This window comes from Salmo salar, chromosome 23 (genome assembly GCF_965601325.2).
Source record: "Salmo salar chromosome 23, fSalSal1, whole genome shotgun sequence".
NCBI lineage: Eukaryota > Metazoa > Chordata > Actinopteri > Salmoniformes > Salmonidae > Salmo > Salmo salar.
In genome coordinates this window covers 32,587,745-32,603,829 of record NC_138313.1, presented here as the reverse complement: position 1 = coordinate 32,603,829, position 16,085 = coordinate 32,587,745, and the positions used below count along the sequence as shown (strand labels likewise).

The 16,085-nt window shown below is 42.7% G+C and overlaps 1 protein-coding gene across 1 annotated transcript in view; it reads left to right on the top strand.

Moving 5' to 3' along the window:
- The first annotated feature begins 516 nt into the window (after positions 1–516).
- LOC106584410 (phospholipid phosphatase 2-like) overlaps positions 517–16,085 on the top strand; it is a 33,934-nt gene continuing 18,365 nt past the window's right edge. Inside the window, exon 1 of the mRNA XM_014169705.3 lies at positions 517–865. Coding sequence (XP_014025180.1) covers positions 805–865 — 61 coding nt within the window. The 5' untranslated portion in view covers positions 517–804. The remainder of the gene's footprint in view (positions 866–16,085) is intronic.

Genomic DNA, 16,085 nt, shown 5'->3' with positions numbered 1-16,085 from the left:
CAAACTCATCACAGTGCACTTTCACCACCCTGTAAAGTTCATAATTTATTTCAGCTGCAGCCTTCTAAACTGCATGCTTTCCCGAGTCATAGTGGGAAGACCATACGTCATCGCGTCACCTCAAATTGACTACGATATGATGGTTATTAGGCCTATAGGCTATCAATATTTGCGCATAAAGTCGTTTCCACCACCATTTCTCGAATCATTTATTTTACCGACGCAAACAAATCATACATTTTCTAGCATATTTTGTTTTGTTAACATTTGGAAAGTTTACTGATTTGCTATTACCATCGTGACATTTTTTATCCGACGTACTTTATATCTATAAAAAGGTTGTCTGGAAACCTGGCTAGTGTCAATTCTTACCTTTCAAACTTCGCACATTTAAGTAACAATTTCCGAGTTCCCAGTTGTTTGGAACGCCGCATAAAATACTGTAAGGAAGTGGGAAGGAGGGATCAGTGGCGTGGTGAACGGAGAGGGTTGAGTTGGTTTGTCAGACGCCTCAACTAATATAAAAACGTTTTCTTTTTCAGTCCGTAACCAAAATATGCGGGCAAATGGCGTAATAGTTTTAACACTGTGGCCGATTGAGATGATTAGAGTCTGAGTTCAGAAGACATTTTTGGCATTTCAAAATTGCATAGGCCCACCTAGGTAACAGCATTTGTGGGCAGGTAGGGAAGTAGTCTTCCGGAAAAATTCGCGATACAGGTTGGCAGTTTGCATACGGCACTCGTAAAGCAAGTTTTGAAACAAGTTTTTAATCAACTACAGCCTCTATCAACAGAAGGAAAAATGAAGGATTTTAGAAAGAAGAAGCTGTATGTCTTCGTGGACGTGCTGTGCGTGGTAGTGGGTAAGTACAGTAGCTACAGTGTATCAATTTCACACTGCGCTTGAACAAAGACAGGATTATATACTAGGCAGGCTACGTAAACGGATCTATTCACATACAGTCATTGGGACTACCGTGTCCGTGCCTCGGTAACATTGATTTTAATTATAGACTGATGAAAAACCATTGGACATGAGGTATCCAGATTGTTACCAACATAATATTCCTCCTCGTGGTTAATTTATGTGGCAAATGACAACGTCTTGACTGTAGATTTAACTGATTTAGTCACTTTTGATTACATAGTTGAGTCGGCCTACTCTTCATAAAAAAATAGAAAGTTCAAATATGTGCGCCCTAGAGACAATTCTTATAAAGCTGGCGGACTGTGAAAGAGTCAAATGTAAGTTTTTGTGTAAACACTTTCTCCAGTTCATACTGATTATAACACCGTAGTAGGGAATAAAGATGGGAGTAGCTTGTTTATAATGCCAGCCTGTCTGATCCAGACCATCACCACTTCCAAACATGCAGATTTGTCCAGATGACATGATGCGATATTAAATTGCACCATGGGAAAATAGGAAAAGCTCATTCGCATCATGGGCCTTTACTTTTTGTACTGAGTTTCAGTAAACTCAATATTTGTTTACGGAAATGTAATATGCATATGTGTGCCCCCTTATCCCTATTTTCCTCTATTTGGCCTTCCAAAATCTTTTGAAGAATATGCCTCTTGTCCACATTCAATGCATTTTCAAGGAAATTGCTTGCAAATGTGCATGACAGACCAGCTACTTCAATACTGAACTTCAATATGAACTCTGGCTGGGCATTTCAAGTGCAGACTGTCAATGAATCAATGAATATAAATAATAGGGCAGTGCAAATGTACAAGTGGACAGTGGTTTGAGGTGAAGCTATAGCAATACATACAGTACCAGTCAAAAGTTTGGACACACCTACTTATTCAAGTGTTTTTCTTTATTTTTACTATTTTCTACATTGTAGAACGATAGTGAATCAATCAAAACTATGAAATAACACACATGGAATCATGTATTAACCCAAAAATTTGTTTTATATATTTTACATTTGAGATACTTCAAAGTAGCCACCCTTTGCCTTGGTGACAGCTTTGCACACTCTTGGCATTCTCTCAACCACCTTCATGAGGTAGTCACCTGGAATGCATTTCAATTAACAGGTGTGCCTTGTTAAGTTCATTTGTGGATTTTTTTTCCTTAATGCGTTTGAGCCAATCAGTTGTGTTGTGACAAGGTAGGAGTGGTACAGAAGATGGCTCTATTTAGTAAAAGACCAAGTCTATATTATGGCAAGAACAGCTCAAATAACAAAGAGAAACGACAGTCCATCATTACTTTAAGACATGAAGGTCAGTTAATCTTGAAAATTTCAAGAACTTCAAATGCAGTCTCAAAAACCATCAAGCGCTATGATGAAACTGGCTCTCATGAAGACCGCCACAGGAAAGGAAGAACCAGAGTTACCTCTGCTGCAGTGGACAAGTTCATTAGAGTTAACTGCACCTCAGATTGCAGCCCAAATAAATTCACGCAGTTCAAGTAACAGACACATCTCAACATCAACTGTTAAGAGGAGACTGCGTGAATCAGGCCTTCGTGGTTGAATTGCTGCAAAGAAACCACTACTAAAGGACACCAATAAGAAGAGACTTGCTTGGGCCAAGAAACACAAGCAATGGACATTAGACTGGTGAAAGTCTGTCCTTTGGTCTGATCAGTCCAAATGTGAGATTTTTGGTTCCAACCGCCGTGTCTTTGTGAGATGCAGAGTAGGTGAACGGATGATCTCTGTATGTGTGGTTCCCACCGTGAAGCGTGGAGGAGGAGGTGTGATGGTATGGGGATGCTTTGCTGGTGACACTGTCTGTGATTTATTTAGAATTCAAGGCACACTTAACCAGCATGTCTACCACAGCATTCTGCAGCGATACGCCATCTGGTTTGGGCTTAGTGGGACCATCATTTGTTTTTCAACAGGACAATGACCCAACACACCTCCAGGCTGTGTAAGGGCTATTTGACCAAGAAGGAGAGTGATGGAGTGCTGCATCAATGACCTGGCTTCCACAATCACCCAACCTCTACCCAATAAAAAAATATATATATATTTAACTAGGCAAATTCTTATTAACAATGATGGCCTACACCGGCCAAACCCGGACGACAATGGGCCAATTGTGCGGTGCCCTATGGGACTCCCAATCACGGCCGGTTGTGATACAGCCTGGATTCAAACCAGGGTGTCTGTAGTGACGCCCCTAGCACTGAGATGCAGTGCCTTAGACCACTGCGCCACTCGGGAGCCTGACTTGAGATGGTTTGGGATGAGTTGGACCGCAGAGTGAAGGAAAAGCAGCCAACAAATGCTCAGCATATGTGGGAAGTCCTTCAAGACTGTTGGAAAAGCATTACAGTTAAAGCTGGTTGAGAGAATGCCAAGAGTGTGCAAAGCTGTCATCAAGGCAAAGAGTGGTTATTTGAAGAATCTGAAATATTAAATATGTTTTGATTTGTTGAACACTTTTTTTGGGTTACTACATAATTCCATGTGTTATTTCATAGTTTTGATGTCTTCACTATTATTCTACAATGTAGAATAATAGTAAAAATATAGAAAAACCCTTGAATGAGTAGGTGTGTCCAAACTTTTGACTGGTACTGTATATTGTTGTCCAATCATCCTCTCTGACTTTTCTATTATTGTGTAGCACATTCCCCATACATGTCAAGCAGGCCAATCAGTCCCTACTCCCTAGAGATGGGTTTCCCAACTCCGGTCCTCAAGTACCCACAACGGCACACATTTGTTTTTGTAGCCCCGGACAAACACCTGATTCAACTCATTTAAGGAATGATTCAGGTTTTTTCGTCCAGGGCTACAATAAATATACACTGCTCAAAAAAATAAAGGGAACACTTAAACAACACATCCTAGATCTGAATGAAATAAATAATCTTATTAAATACTTTTTTCTTTACATAGTTGAATGTGCTGACAACAAAATCACACAAAAATAATCAATGGAAATCCAATTTATCAACCCATGGAGGTCTGGATTTGGAGTCACACTCAAAATTAAAGTGGAAAACCACACTACAGGCTGATCCAACTTTGATGTAATGTCCTTAAAACAAGTCAAAATGAGGCTCAGTAGTGTGTGTGGCCTCCACGTGCCTGTATGACCTCCCTACAACGCCTGGGCATGCTCCTGATGAGGTGGCGGATGGTCTCCTGAGGGATCTCCTCCCAGACCTGGACTAAAGCATCCGCCAATTCCTGGACAGTCTGTGGTGCAACGTGGCGTTGGTGGATGGAGCGAGACATGATGTCCCAGATGTGCTCAATTGGATTCAGGTCTGGGGAACGGGCGGGCCAGTCCATAGCATCAATGCCTTCCTCTTGCAGGAACTGCTGACACACTCCAGCCACATGAGGTCTAGCATTGTCTTGCATTAGGAGGAACCCAGGGCCAATCGCACCAGCATATGGTCTCACAAGGGGTCTGAGAATCTCTTCTCGGTACCTAATGGCAGTCAGGCTACCTCTGGCGAGCACATGGAGGGCTGTGCGGCCCCCCAAAGAAATGCCACCCCACACCATGACTGACCCACCGCCAAACCGGTCATGCTGAAGGATGTTGCAGGCAGCAGAACGTTCTCCACGGCATCTCCAGACTTTGTCACGTCTGTCACGTGCTCAGTGTGAACCTGCTTTCATCTGTGAAGAGCACAGGGCGCTAGTGGCGAATTTGCCAATCTTGGTGTTCTCTGGCAAATGCCAAACGTCCTGCACGGTGTTGGGCTGTAAGCACAACCCCCACCTGTGGACGTCAGGCCCTCATACCACCCTCATGGAGTCTGTTTCTGACCGTTTGAGCAGACACATGCACATTTGTGGCCTGCTGGAGGTCATTTTGCAGGGCTCTGGCAGTGCTCCTGCTGCTCCTCCTTGCACAAAGGCAGAGGTAGCGGTCCTGCTGCTGGGTTGTTGCCCTCCACGTCTCCTGATGTACTGGCCTGTCTCCTGGTAGCGCCTCCATGCTCTGGACACTACGCTGACAGACACAGCAAACCTTCTTGCCACAGCTCGCATTGATGTGCCATCCTGGATGAGCTGTACTACCTGAGCCACTTGTGTGGGTTGTAGACTCCGTCTCATGCTACCACTAGAGTGAAAGCACCGCCAGCATTCAAAAGTGACCAAAACATCAGCCAGGAAGCATAGGAACTGAGAAGTGGTCTGTGGTCCCCACCTGCAGAACCACTCCTTTATTGGGGGTGTCTTGCTAATTGCCTATAATTTCCACCTGTTGTCTTTTCCATTTGCACAACAGCATGTGAAATGTATTGTCAATCAGTGTTGCTTCCTAAGTGGACAGTTTGATTTCACAGAAGTGTGATTGACTTGGAGTTACATTGTGTTGTTTAAGTGTTCCCTTTATTTTTTTGAGCAGTGTATATACTATTGGCGGTACTTGAAGACGGGAGTTGGGAAACACTGCTTAAAGTTTGGTTCTCCATCTGTCAAGGCTCCAATGTGGGGGTGTTGTTACACAGGGGGGTGTATGATAACTGCACTTACACTTGGCAGACTGATTGCATAATGGTCTGGCCTTTAGCAGCACATTCCCGTGTTGTTGTTGTTCAGTGTGGTGTGAGAGAAGAGGAGAGCAGAATGGGTCATGCCTGTTGGGACCTGCTTCAGAGCAGCATCCCCAGGCTTTCAGGATATGATCCATTCCACCATGAGATTCCAGCAGTGAGTACATCACACCGACTGCTACATGGAGAGAGTCTGGCTGGCCCCCCTAATGAACTCTAAAGCCCACCATGCCACGAGGCTTAAATTCTCACGGTCAAATTTAGAGGATCCGCCTCACTTCTTGCACCCTCCAAAGAAAGGAGAAATAAGTCAAATCCATGCTCCTGATCTTTGCAAAAAATAGTGTTTTTAGGCACAGGATACACTAGTTATGGTGTGGCTTTTGTTCCACCTCATAAATGGATTGAAATGCGCTCCACTGCCCATGCCCGTTGCAATAGTATGAGAACAATGTTTTTGCTGGCTTGCCTGAAGGACATAAATTGCTAGAAGTAAAAATACAACTGAATCTTTACCATGGGGAAGTTGATATAAAGGGAGGGTGCAGTGATGTGGTCTGTAGTTTAATTATTAGAAGGTTACTGTGAAGTGTGAATTAATGGTATTGCAATGGTTATGCAACAAGTCAGAACCACATTCCCCAGAGTTAACCTCTGATGTAGGCTATTACATTTAAATGACATTACACTAAGCTCTGTAGATATAATCACAGAGTAATATAACTGGTAAATACTTATCCTGCCCAGTGCTTTGCCCATGTCAAACTATCAAAAGCTGGTGTGGCAGGTGAGGTGTGTGATTATTAACCATGGGTCATTTCCATTTTTAAAGGAGCCATGAGCCCCAGCATAGGAAGTTCATAGGAGCATATCAAATTGGGTGTCAAATGAAAGCTAAGAGTCTATATTTTTGGCAAATGAAGGCATAGATTCATTTTTCAACCATTGTCCATGTAAAACAATTGTAATGGCTTTGATTTCTGGTCAAACAAATGGAAAAGGAGTCTTAGAAAACATCTTCCAGAAAAAGTCTTCAAAGGTATTAGAAATACATCAAAACACAATCATGTTGAAGAAAGAACCCTGCCAACTAATATCAACACTTCTATTTAGTTTTGGAGAATTTATTTTCCTTCTGTGAATTTATGAAACATTGCCTTGTGCCTTGTAATTCCATTACCAAAAACCCACATATCTTTAAGATATTTTCAAAAGTCTCTCCCTCATGATTAGGGAGGATTATGAAAGTTCACAGAAGTAACAAGTAAAGGTAGACCTACCAATTTGTTATAGTGTTTTTACTGATCAATATTTGTTTATGAGTTATTAAGCGACTCAAACTCAATTCTGTTACCAAATCAGTAAGAATGACTGAAAAATCAGTAACGGAATTACTGCAGTTGAATTGTCTACAATGGGAAATGATAGTAGTCACAATCCACAGTTAGGTCTCCTGCTACTGTCATCCCTTCCACTGGTATACTGGTATGTTCAGTTTATAACGGTTGTCTTTCTCTTTCTGTCGTTTCGTGGTCAAAAACTGTCTGGACAACCCCATCCGCTCTCTCTCTCTTTGCCTCTCTTCTCTCTCGTCTCTCAACTTCTCTCTCGTCTCTCAACTTCTCTCTCGTCTCTCAACTTCTCTCATTCTCCTCTCGCTTCTCTCTCCTCTCTCTTCTCTCTCTCTCCAGTTAATGTTACCTCTCCTCTTTCTTTCTCTCTCTCTCTCCAGTTAATGTTACCTCTCCTCTCTCTTCTCTCTCTCTCTCTCTCTCTCTCTCTCTCTCTCTCCAGTTAATGTTACCTCTTCTCTCTCTCTCTCTCTCTCCAGTTAACGTTACCTCTCCTCTCTCTTCTCTCTCTCTCCAGTTAATGTTACCTCTCCTCTCTCTTCTCTCTCTCTCCAGTTAACGTTACCTCTCCTCTCTCTTCTCTCTCTCTCTCTCTCTCTCTCTCTCTCTCTCCAGTTAATGTTACCGCTCCTCTCTCTTCTCTCTGTTCTCTCTCTCTCTCCAGTTAACGTTACCTCTCCTCTCTCTTCTCTCTCTCTCCAGTTAATGTTACCTCTCCTCTCTTACTGACAGCTACCCAGCATGAGCCCCCTCTCTTTCCATGTACTGTAACCAGCATTCCTACCAACTGAGCACTGACCTACACCGGACATCCATGGACGTTGAAAAGTAGTTGATTTGATTTCAACATCCACAGACGTTGTTTTTTGGTCCGATCCGGAACGGCCTTGATTTGGCCCAAACGTGGACGTGAACCAATCATAGACGTCTATTTCACAAGTTTGGTCATCACAGTACAGTCGACTATAGTACTGTAGAGCACACTAGAGTTTAGTACAGAAGAATGAACTCTACTGAACTGTACTGACCTCTACTTTACTGTGATGTACTGTGCTGTTCAAACAATGTGAAACAAAGATGTCTATGATTGGTTGAGATTTGGTCCGAAACAACCAAATTTGGGCTTGTTTGTGGGCGGAGCTCTTTACAATAATAGTCATATATGCAAAGGATTATGTTGCATATTTCTACCTTTATGTACCTGTTTAGGACACATCACCATGAAGAGAATGACATTCATATCCATAATTATGCATTTCTGTGTAGTACAGATCAGGGATCCATGATTGAATTGGTTACTGTAGTTCAGTAACCAAAATAGATTATTTAAAAGTCATAGCTGACATCCCATTCTTTCTGCAGACATCTTTGAATCTAAAAGGGATACTTCGGGATTTTGGAAATTAAGCCCTTTATCTACTTCTCCAGAGTCAGCTGAATTCATGGACACCATTTTTATGTCTTTGCATCCAGTATGAAGGAAGTTAGCATTAGCTCGCAAAACTACCTCTAACTAGTGTTACCATAGACTTCCAGTCATTGCGCTATCTACTAGCAGCTACCATAGACTTCTAGCCATTGCGCTAACGCTACTTAGCAACTTTATTCAAACTGCATGCAGACACATGGTATACATAAGTTAATCTCTGGGGAAGTATATAAAGAACTTCATTGCCTAAATCCTGAAGTATCCCTTTAATTCGGAACAAATACTGTTTTTGAAAAACGTGGTCGCATATATGGTTTTTTAAACTTTGAAATCAATGTTTTTTGTTTGGCTCAGCATAATTCCATTATTGTGGAATTGCCCCATGACAAAGAGGCAGTTTCAAAGTCACTAGTTGGAGTCCTCACAAGCCCCCTGCTTTACAACCCATGCTAGTATTTCACTGTGGAATTAGATGTTCCTCAGACAATAAGGTGCTTCAGAGAGCTTTCTCTCATGTTTAGGAAGATGGCCTCAGCGGCTAGTAAGTAATCTGCAGTTACCAATTTTTTGGGATACTCAAATATCTGCCCTAGTTTAGGCTTGAGTTTGACATTCAATATAGGCTCCTCACTCCCACCCCTCTCAAACCCTCTCTCTCCCTCCCTCTCTTCTGTCTGTAAACCTACACTCAGCACAAATAGACAGTGGGTGTTGGCTGGGGTTAACCTCTCCCTGTCTGAAGTTTTCATAGGTATCACTACAGAGAGACCAGCAGAGCAGAATAACATAGTCTACATTTTCAGCTGTACTCTGTGCTTCAGTCCATATGTATAGCTTTGTACCCCCCCCCCCCCCCCCCCCCCCCCATCCACATCGACAGGGCCGCAGTGGTGAGGTTGAAAAGTTTCAAGTTCCTCAGTGTGCACATCACTAACAACCTGAAATGGTCCTTTCACACAGAAAGTGTGGTGACACATCACTAACAACCTGAAATGGTCCTTTCACACAGACAGTGTGGTGACACATCACTAACAACCTGAAATGGTCCTTTCACACAGACAGTGTGGTGACACATCACTAACAACCTGAAATGGTCCTTTCACACAGACAGTGTGGTGACACATCACTAACAACCTGAAATGGTCCTTTCACACAGACAGTGTGGTGACACATCACTAACAACCTGAAATGGTCCTTTCACACAGACAGTGTGGTGACACATCACTAACAACCTGAAATGGTCCTTTCACACAGACAGTGTGGTGACACATCACTAACAACCTGAAATGGTCCTTTCACACAGACAGTGTGGTGACACATCACTAACAACCTGAAATGGTCCTTTCACACAGACAGTGTGGTGACACATCACTAACAACCTGAAATGGTCCTTTCACACAGACAGTGTGGTGACATCACTAACAACCTGAAATGGTCCTTTCACACAGACAGTGTGGTGACACATCACTAACAACCTGAAATGGTCCTTTCACACAGACAGTGTGGTGACATCACTAACAACCTGAAATGGTCCTTTCACACAGACAGTGTGGTGACACATCACTAACAACCTGAAATGGTCCTTTCACACAGACAGTGTGGTGACACATCACTGACAACCTGAAATGGTCCTTTCACACAGACAGTGTGGTGACACATCACTAACAACCTGAAATGGTCCTTTCACACAGACAGTGTGGTGACACATCACTAACAACCTGAAATGGTCCTTTCACACAGACAGTGTGGTGACATCACTAACAACCTGAAATGGTCCTTTCACACAGACAGTGTGGTGACACATCACTAACAACCTGAAATGGTCCTTTCACACAGACAGTGTGGTGACACATCACTAACAACCTGAAATGGTCCTTTCACACAGACAGTGTGGTGACACATCACTAACAACCTGAAATGGTCCTTTCACACAGACAGTGTGGTGACACATCACTAACAACCTGAAATGGTCCTTTCACACAGACAGTGTGGTGACATCACTAACAACCTGAAATGGTCCTTTCACACAGACAGTGTGGTGACATCACTAACAACCTGAAATGGTCCTTTCACACAGACAGTGTGGTGACATCACTAACAACCTGAAATGGTCCTTTCACACAGACAGTGTGGTGACACATCACTAACAACCTGAAATGGTCCTTTCACACAGACAGTGTGGTGACATCACTAACAACCTGAAATGGTCCTTTCACACAGACAGTGTGGTGACATCACTAACAACCTGAAATGGTCCTTTCACACAGACAGTGTGGTGACACATCACTAACAACCTGAAATGGTCCTTTCACACAGACAGTGTGGTGACACATCACTAACAACCTGAAATGGTCCTTTCACACAGACAGTGTGGTGACACATCACTAACAACCTGAAATGGTCCTTTCACACAGACAGTGTGGTGACATCACTAACAACCTGAAATGGTCCTTTCACACAGACAGTGTGGTGACACATCACTGACAACCTGAAATGGTCCTTTCACACAGACAGTGTGGTGACACATCACTGACAACCTGAAATGGTCCTTTCACACAGACAGTGTGGTGACACATCACTGACAACCTGAAATGGTCCTTTCACACAGACAGTGTGGTGAAGAAAGCGCAACAGCTCCTCTTCAACCTCAGGAGGATGAAGAAATTGGGCTTGGTCCCTAAGAACCTCACAAACGTCTACAGATGTACCATTGAGAGCATCCTGTCGGGCTGTACCACCGCCTGGTACGGCAATTGCACGAGCTGTAACCGCAGGGCTCTCCAGAGGTTGGTGCGGTCTGCCCAACCCATCAACGGAGGCACACTGTCTGGCCTCCAGGTCATCTACAACACCCGGTGTCACAGCCACCCGAACCTCGGCCTGTTCACCCCGCTACCATCTAGAAGGCAGAGACTGTACAGGTTCTTCAAAGCTGGGACCAAGAGACTGAAAACAGCTTATTTCGCCAGGCCGTCAGACTGTTAAATAGTCACCACTAGCCAGCCTCCACCGAGTACACTGATCAGTCTCTGACATCCCATTTGGCCAAAAAGCAACAAATTTGAAGTTTTGGAATGGCCTAGTCAAAGTCCAGACCTAATCCCAATTGAGATGTTGTGGCAGGACTTGAAACGAGCAGTTCATGCTTGAAAACCCACAAATGTCGCTGAGTTGTGCATGGAAGAGTGGGCCAAAATTCCTCCACAGCGACATGAGAATCTGATCAATAAGTACAGGAAGTGTTTGGTTGGAGTACATTGCAGCTAAAGGTGGTACAACATGTTATTGACTGTAAGGGGGCAATTACTTTTTCACACAGGTGTTGAGTGTTACATGACTTTGTGAAATAAGGATGTCATTGTTGTATTATTTGTTCCCTTTATCTAATATTAGGTTTTGGTTGAAGATGTAATTACATTCTGTAAAAAAAATATGCAAAAGTAGAGAAAATTAGAAAGGAGGTGCAAACTTTTTCACAGCACTAACTACTGCTGTACACGCCTTTTCTATTCATATACTGTCCTTACTGTGTATTCACACCATTATATACATATAGACATTGAGTGGACAAAACCGGATACAGGCTTCAATAAGCCTTGAGTTTCTCAGCATTTCCATTCTGTTTTCAATCGGCTGCAAGGTGTGAACATTCCTACCAATAGGATTTTGTATTGAAAGGCTGTGTGTGTGGAGACAGATTTCATGTCATACTGTCTAAAACATTTCCAGCTGTACAGTAACGACAGCCATGCACACAGTAGCCCTCAAGACAAGTTTATTTTCATTAGAAATGTATGTCCATGTCCACTGAGTGTACAAAACATTAAGGTCACCTGCTCTTTCCATGACATAGACTGACCAGGTGAAAGCTATGATCCCTTATTGATGTCACTTGTTAAATCCACTTCAGTCAGTGTAGATGAAGGAGAGACAGTTTAAATAATGATTTTTAAGCCTTGAGACAATTGAGACATGGATTGTGTATGTGTGCCATTCAGAGGGTGAACGGGCAAGACAAAATAAGTGCCTTTGAACGGGGTATGGTAGTAGGTGCCAGGCGCATTGGTTTGGTTTGGATGTGTCAAGAGCTGCAATGCTGCTGGGTGTTTCCCGCTCGACAGTTTCCCGTGTGTATCAAGAATGGTCCACCACCCAAAGAACATGCTGCCAACTTGACACAACTGTGAGAAGCATTGGCGTCAACATAGGCCAGCATCCCTGTGGAGCGCTTTCGACACCTTGCAGAGTCCATGCCCTGACAAATTTAGGCTGTTCTGAGGGCAAATAGTGGTGCAACTCAATATTAGGACAGTGTTCTTAATGTTTTGTACAGTCAGTGTACATATTTATATTCTGGTCTCTGACATTGCTTGTTCTGATATTTCTTCATTTGTGTGTATTGTTAGGTATTACTGCACTGTTGAAGCTAGAAAAATAAGCATTTCGCTGCAACTGTGATAACATTTGCAAAATATGTGTGCGGCCAATAAAATTATATTTGAATGTTAGTGCCATCGGTAAGAAAGTTTTTCTATCCGTGTTAAATAGGATAGTACTGGAAAAATGTTGGGAAAAAGATTTGACTCAATAAAATATGTTCCCATGTTCTTTGACCTGACTGCCCTGGAGTTTCTAGTGGTTGAAAGAGGCCTGTGAAGGAAACGATGAAGCAGTCTCCAGGGATTCAGGATTCTCATCCACATTGGTTGGGAAAAGGCATTGTCATGAGTTCTCCAACTGGTTCCACTCACGGAGAAATGTACTGATGACAGCAGAGGGAATAGTGCTCCCAGGGCAGTTACGTTATGGAATCTGAAGGCATTTCAATAAACAGAGTAGAATAGGTGGACAAACACACTTAGATGAGTTTGTTTAGTGAAGTATTGCAACAAATTTCGCAACCAATGACCTTAAGCACTACATTTTAAGGATTTGATACAATTAGGTTAAATGGAATGGAGAAGAGTACCTTAAATAGTTTCTTAACCTTTTTATATCATGGGTCTACAAATATCTATAGCTCCCAGATGTATAATCAAAATGTGTTGTCTGGTCTATTTGTTTGATCTAAGATAAGTCAGACTATTCCCCAGACCAGATTTAACTGCCCTCCATCCGCACTACTTGGTGCTCAGAATGCGTAAATGATGAGAACGAGAGAAAGGGGATTAGAAAGCAATGGGTAGCTGGATTTGGTGTGAGTGATTGGGGAAGTCGGGTGTTTCTAGTGTGAATTAGAATTCCCGATCCAAATGCAGAAGTTGTATGCTCAGCACATACCTTCCACATTAGTCAGTCTAGCCTGCCAGAGAGGACAGAGCAGAGTAGACTGTGGGGCTGGGAGAAGGGCCCTAGTCCACACACTACACAGTGAGGGAAGAAGACATTGAGAGAAGTTGAATGAAGTGCTCTACACAGTCTACGCAAACAGAGCCGATGTAGGTCCGTTTGCATTGTGTTCCAAAAATTCAGCCGCACAAATGTATGTTGAACTACGTAGAGAACGACACAGATGGACCTCCGCCAGCTCCATTTGTGTAGACTGGGTAGAGAGGACGGAGAGAGATTGTAATATTGGCAAGATGAGAGTTGAGGAAAGGGCGTAGATGGACTGGCGGAAGGAGAAACAGAGTAGAGGCACTGAATGAGAGACTTAGAGGAGAGTGGCTGGAGAGAAAAAAAAGTCGCTGGATGACCCTCACAGTGTGGAAAGACAGGCCATCCAATCCCAGGAAAGCAGAGTGTTCTAGCACGTGGTCCAGCTGTGACTCTGTAGGAAGGCCGCCTCTCCAGTCTGAACCAGTCAAGTCACACCTAGGGCTGTTGGGGTGACAGTGTTACTGTGAAATTCTAGATGACTGTCGAGTCACAGTAATCTCCTCTTATGCATTCTTGTACCTTTTATTGACCTTTTTATTCCAGTATTTGCACTGTCTCTATGCACACTCACAGGGCCCTACACACTCACACACACACACTCACTCCATCTGCTCACTCACACATAATAATGCACATACATTTATACTGACTCTACATACCTGCACACCCACTCACATACAAGCTGCTGCTACTCTGTTTATCTTATATCCTGCTGCCTAGTCCCCTTACCCCTATATATATCTACCTCCATCACTCCAGTATCACTGCACATGTACAGTAAATATGGTAGTGCAAGCTTTTTTTTGCAACTTTCTCAAATCATCAATAGCCTGTAGTCGCATCATGCAGCCCATGTAAGTTTTCATTTCTAATGCATTCTAAGGTTTGTTTCATTAACAACTAAAGTTGCCCAATAACTCGAAATCAAATGATCACTTTTATGTTTAACATAGCCACTTCATATGCGCGCGCTCTCTTGTTCCGGAATGGGAAATTATTCAGCTAAGTTCCAATATATTCTTCTTACTATAAAATCATGTAAAATAATGTCACGGGACTTATAAGCATATCTTGTCAGCTAAATGAACAAGCCTACAGCCTATATCATGGAGCAGAGCCAGATTACATACAGTATCTAGTCAGCTAAATGAACAAGCCTACAGCCTATATCATGGAGAATAGTCAGATTACATACAGTATCTAGTCAGCTAAATGAACAAGCCTACAGCCTATATCATGGAGCATAGCCAGATTACATACAGTATCTAGTCAGCTAAATGAACAAGCCTACAGCCTATATCATGGAGCATAGCCAGATTACATACAGTATCTAGTCAGCTAAATGAACAAGCCTACAGCCTATATCATGGAGCAGAGCCAGATTACATACAGTATCTAGTCAGCTAAATGAACAAGCCTACAGCCTATATCATGGAGCATAGCCAGATTACATACAGTATCTAGTCAGCTAAATGAACAAGTCTACAGCCTATATCATGGAGAATAGCCAGATTACATACAGTATCTAGTCAGCTAAATGAACAAGCCTACAGCCTATATCATGGAGCATAGCCAGATTACATACAGTATCTAGTCAGCTAAATGAACAAGCCTACAGCCTATATCATGGAGCAGAGCCAGATTACATACAGTATCTAGTCAGCTAAATGAACAAGCCTACAGCCTATATCATGGAGCATAGCCAGATTACATACAGTATCTAGTCAGCTAAATGAACAAGCCTACAGCCTATATCATGGAGCATAGCCAGATTACATACAGTATCTAGTCAGCTAAATGAACAAGCCTACAGCCTATATCATGGAGAATAGCCAGATTACATACAGTATCTAGTCAGCTAAATGAACAAGCCTACAGCCTATATCATGGAGCATAGCCAGATTACATACAGTATCTAGTCAGCTAAATGAACAAGCCTACAGCCTATATCATGGAGCATAGCCAGATTACATACAGTATCTAGTCAGCTAAATGAACAAGCCTACAGCCTATATCATGGAGCAGAGCCAGATTACATACAGTATCTAGTCAGCTAAATGAACAAGCCTACAGCCTATATCATGGAGCATAGCCAGATTACATACAGTATCTAGTCAGCTAAATGAACAAGCCTACAGCCTATATCATGGAGCATAGCCAGATTACATACAGTATCTAGTCAGCTAAATGAACAAGCCTACAGCCTATATCATGGAGAATAGCCAGATTACATACAGTATCTAGTCAGCTAAATGAACAAGCCTACAGCCTATATCATGGAGCATAGCCAGATTACATACAGTATCTAGTCAGCTAAATGAACAAGCCTACAGCCTATATCATGGAGCATAGCCAGATTACATACAGTATCTAGTCAGCTAAATGAACAAGCCTACAGCCTATATCATGGAGCAGAGCCAGATTACATACAG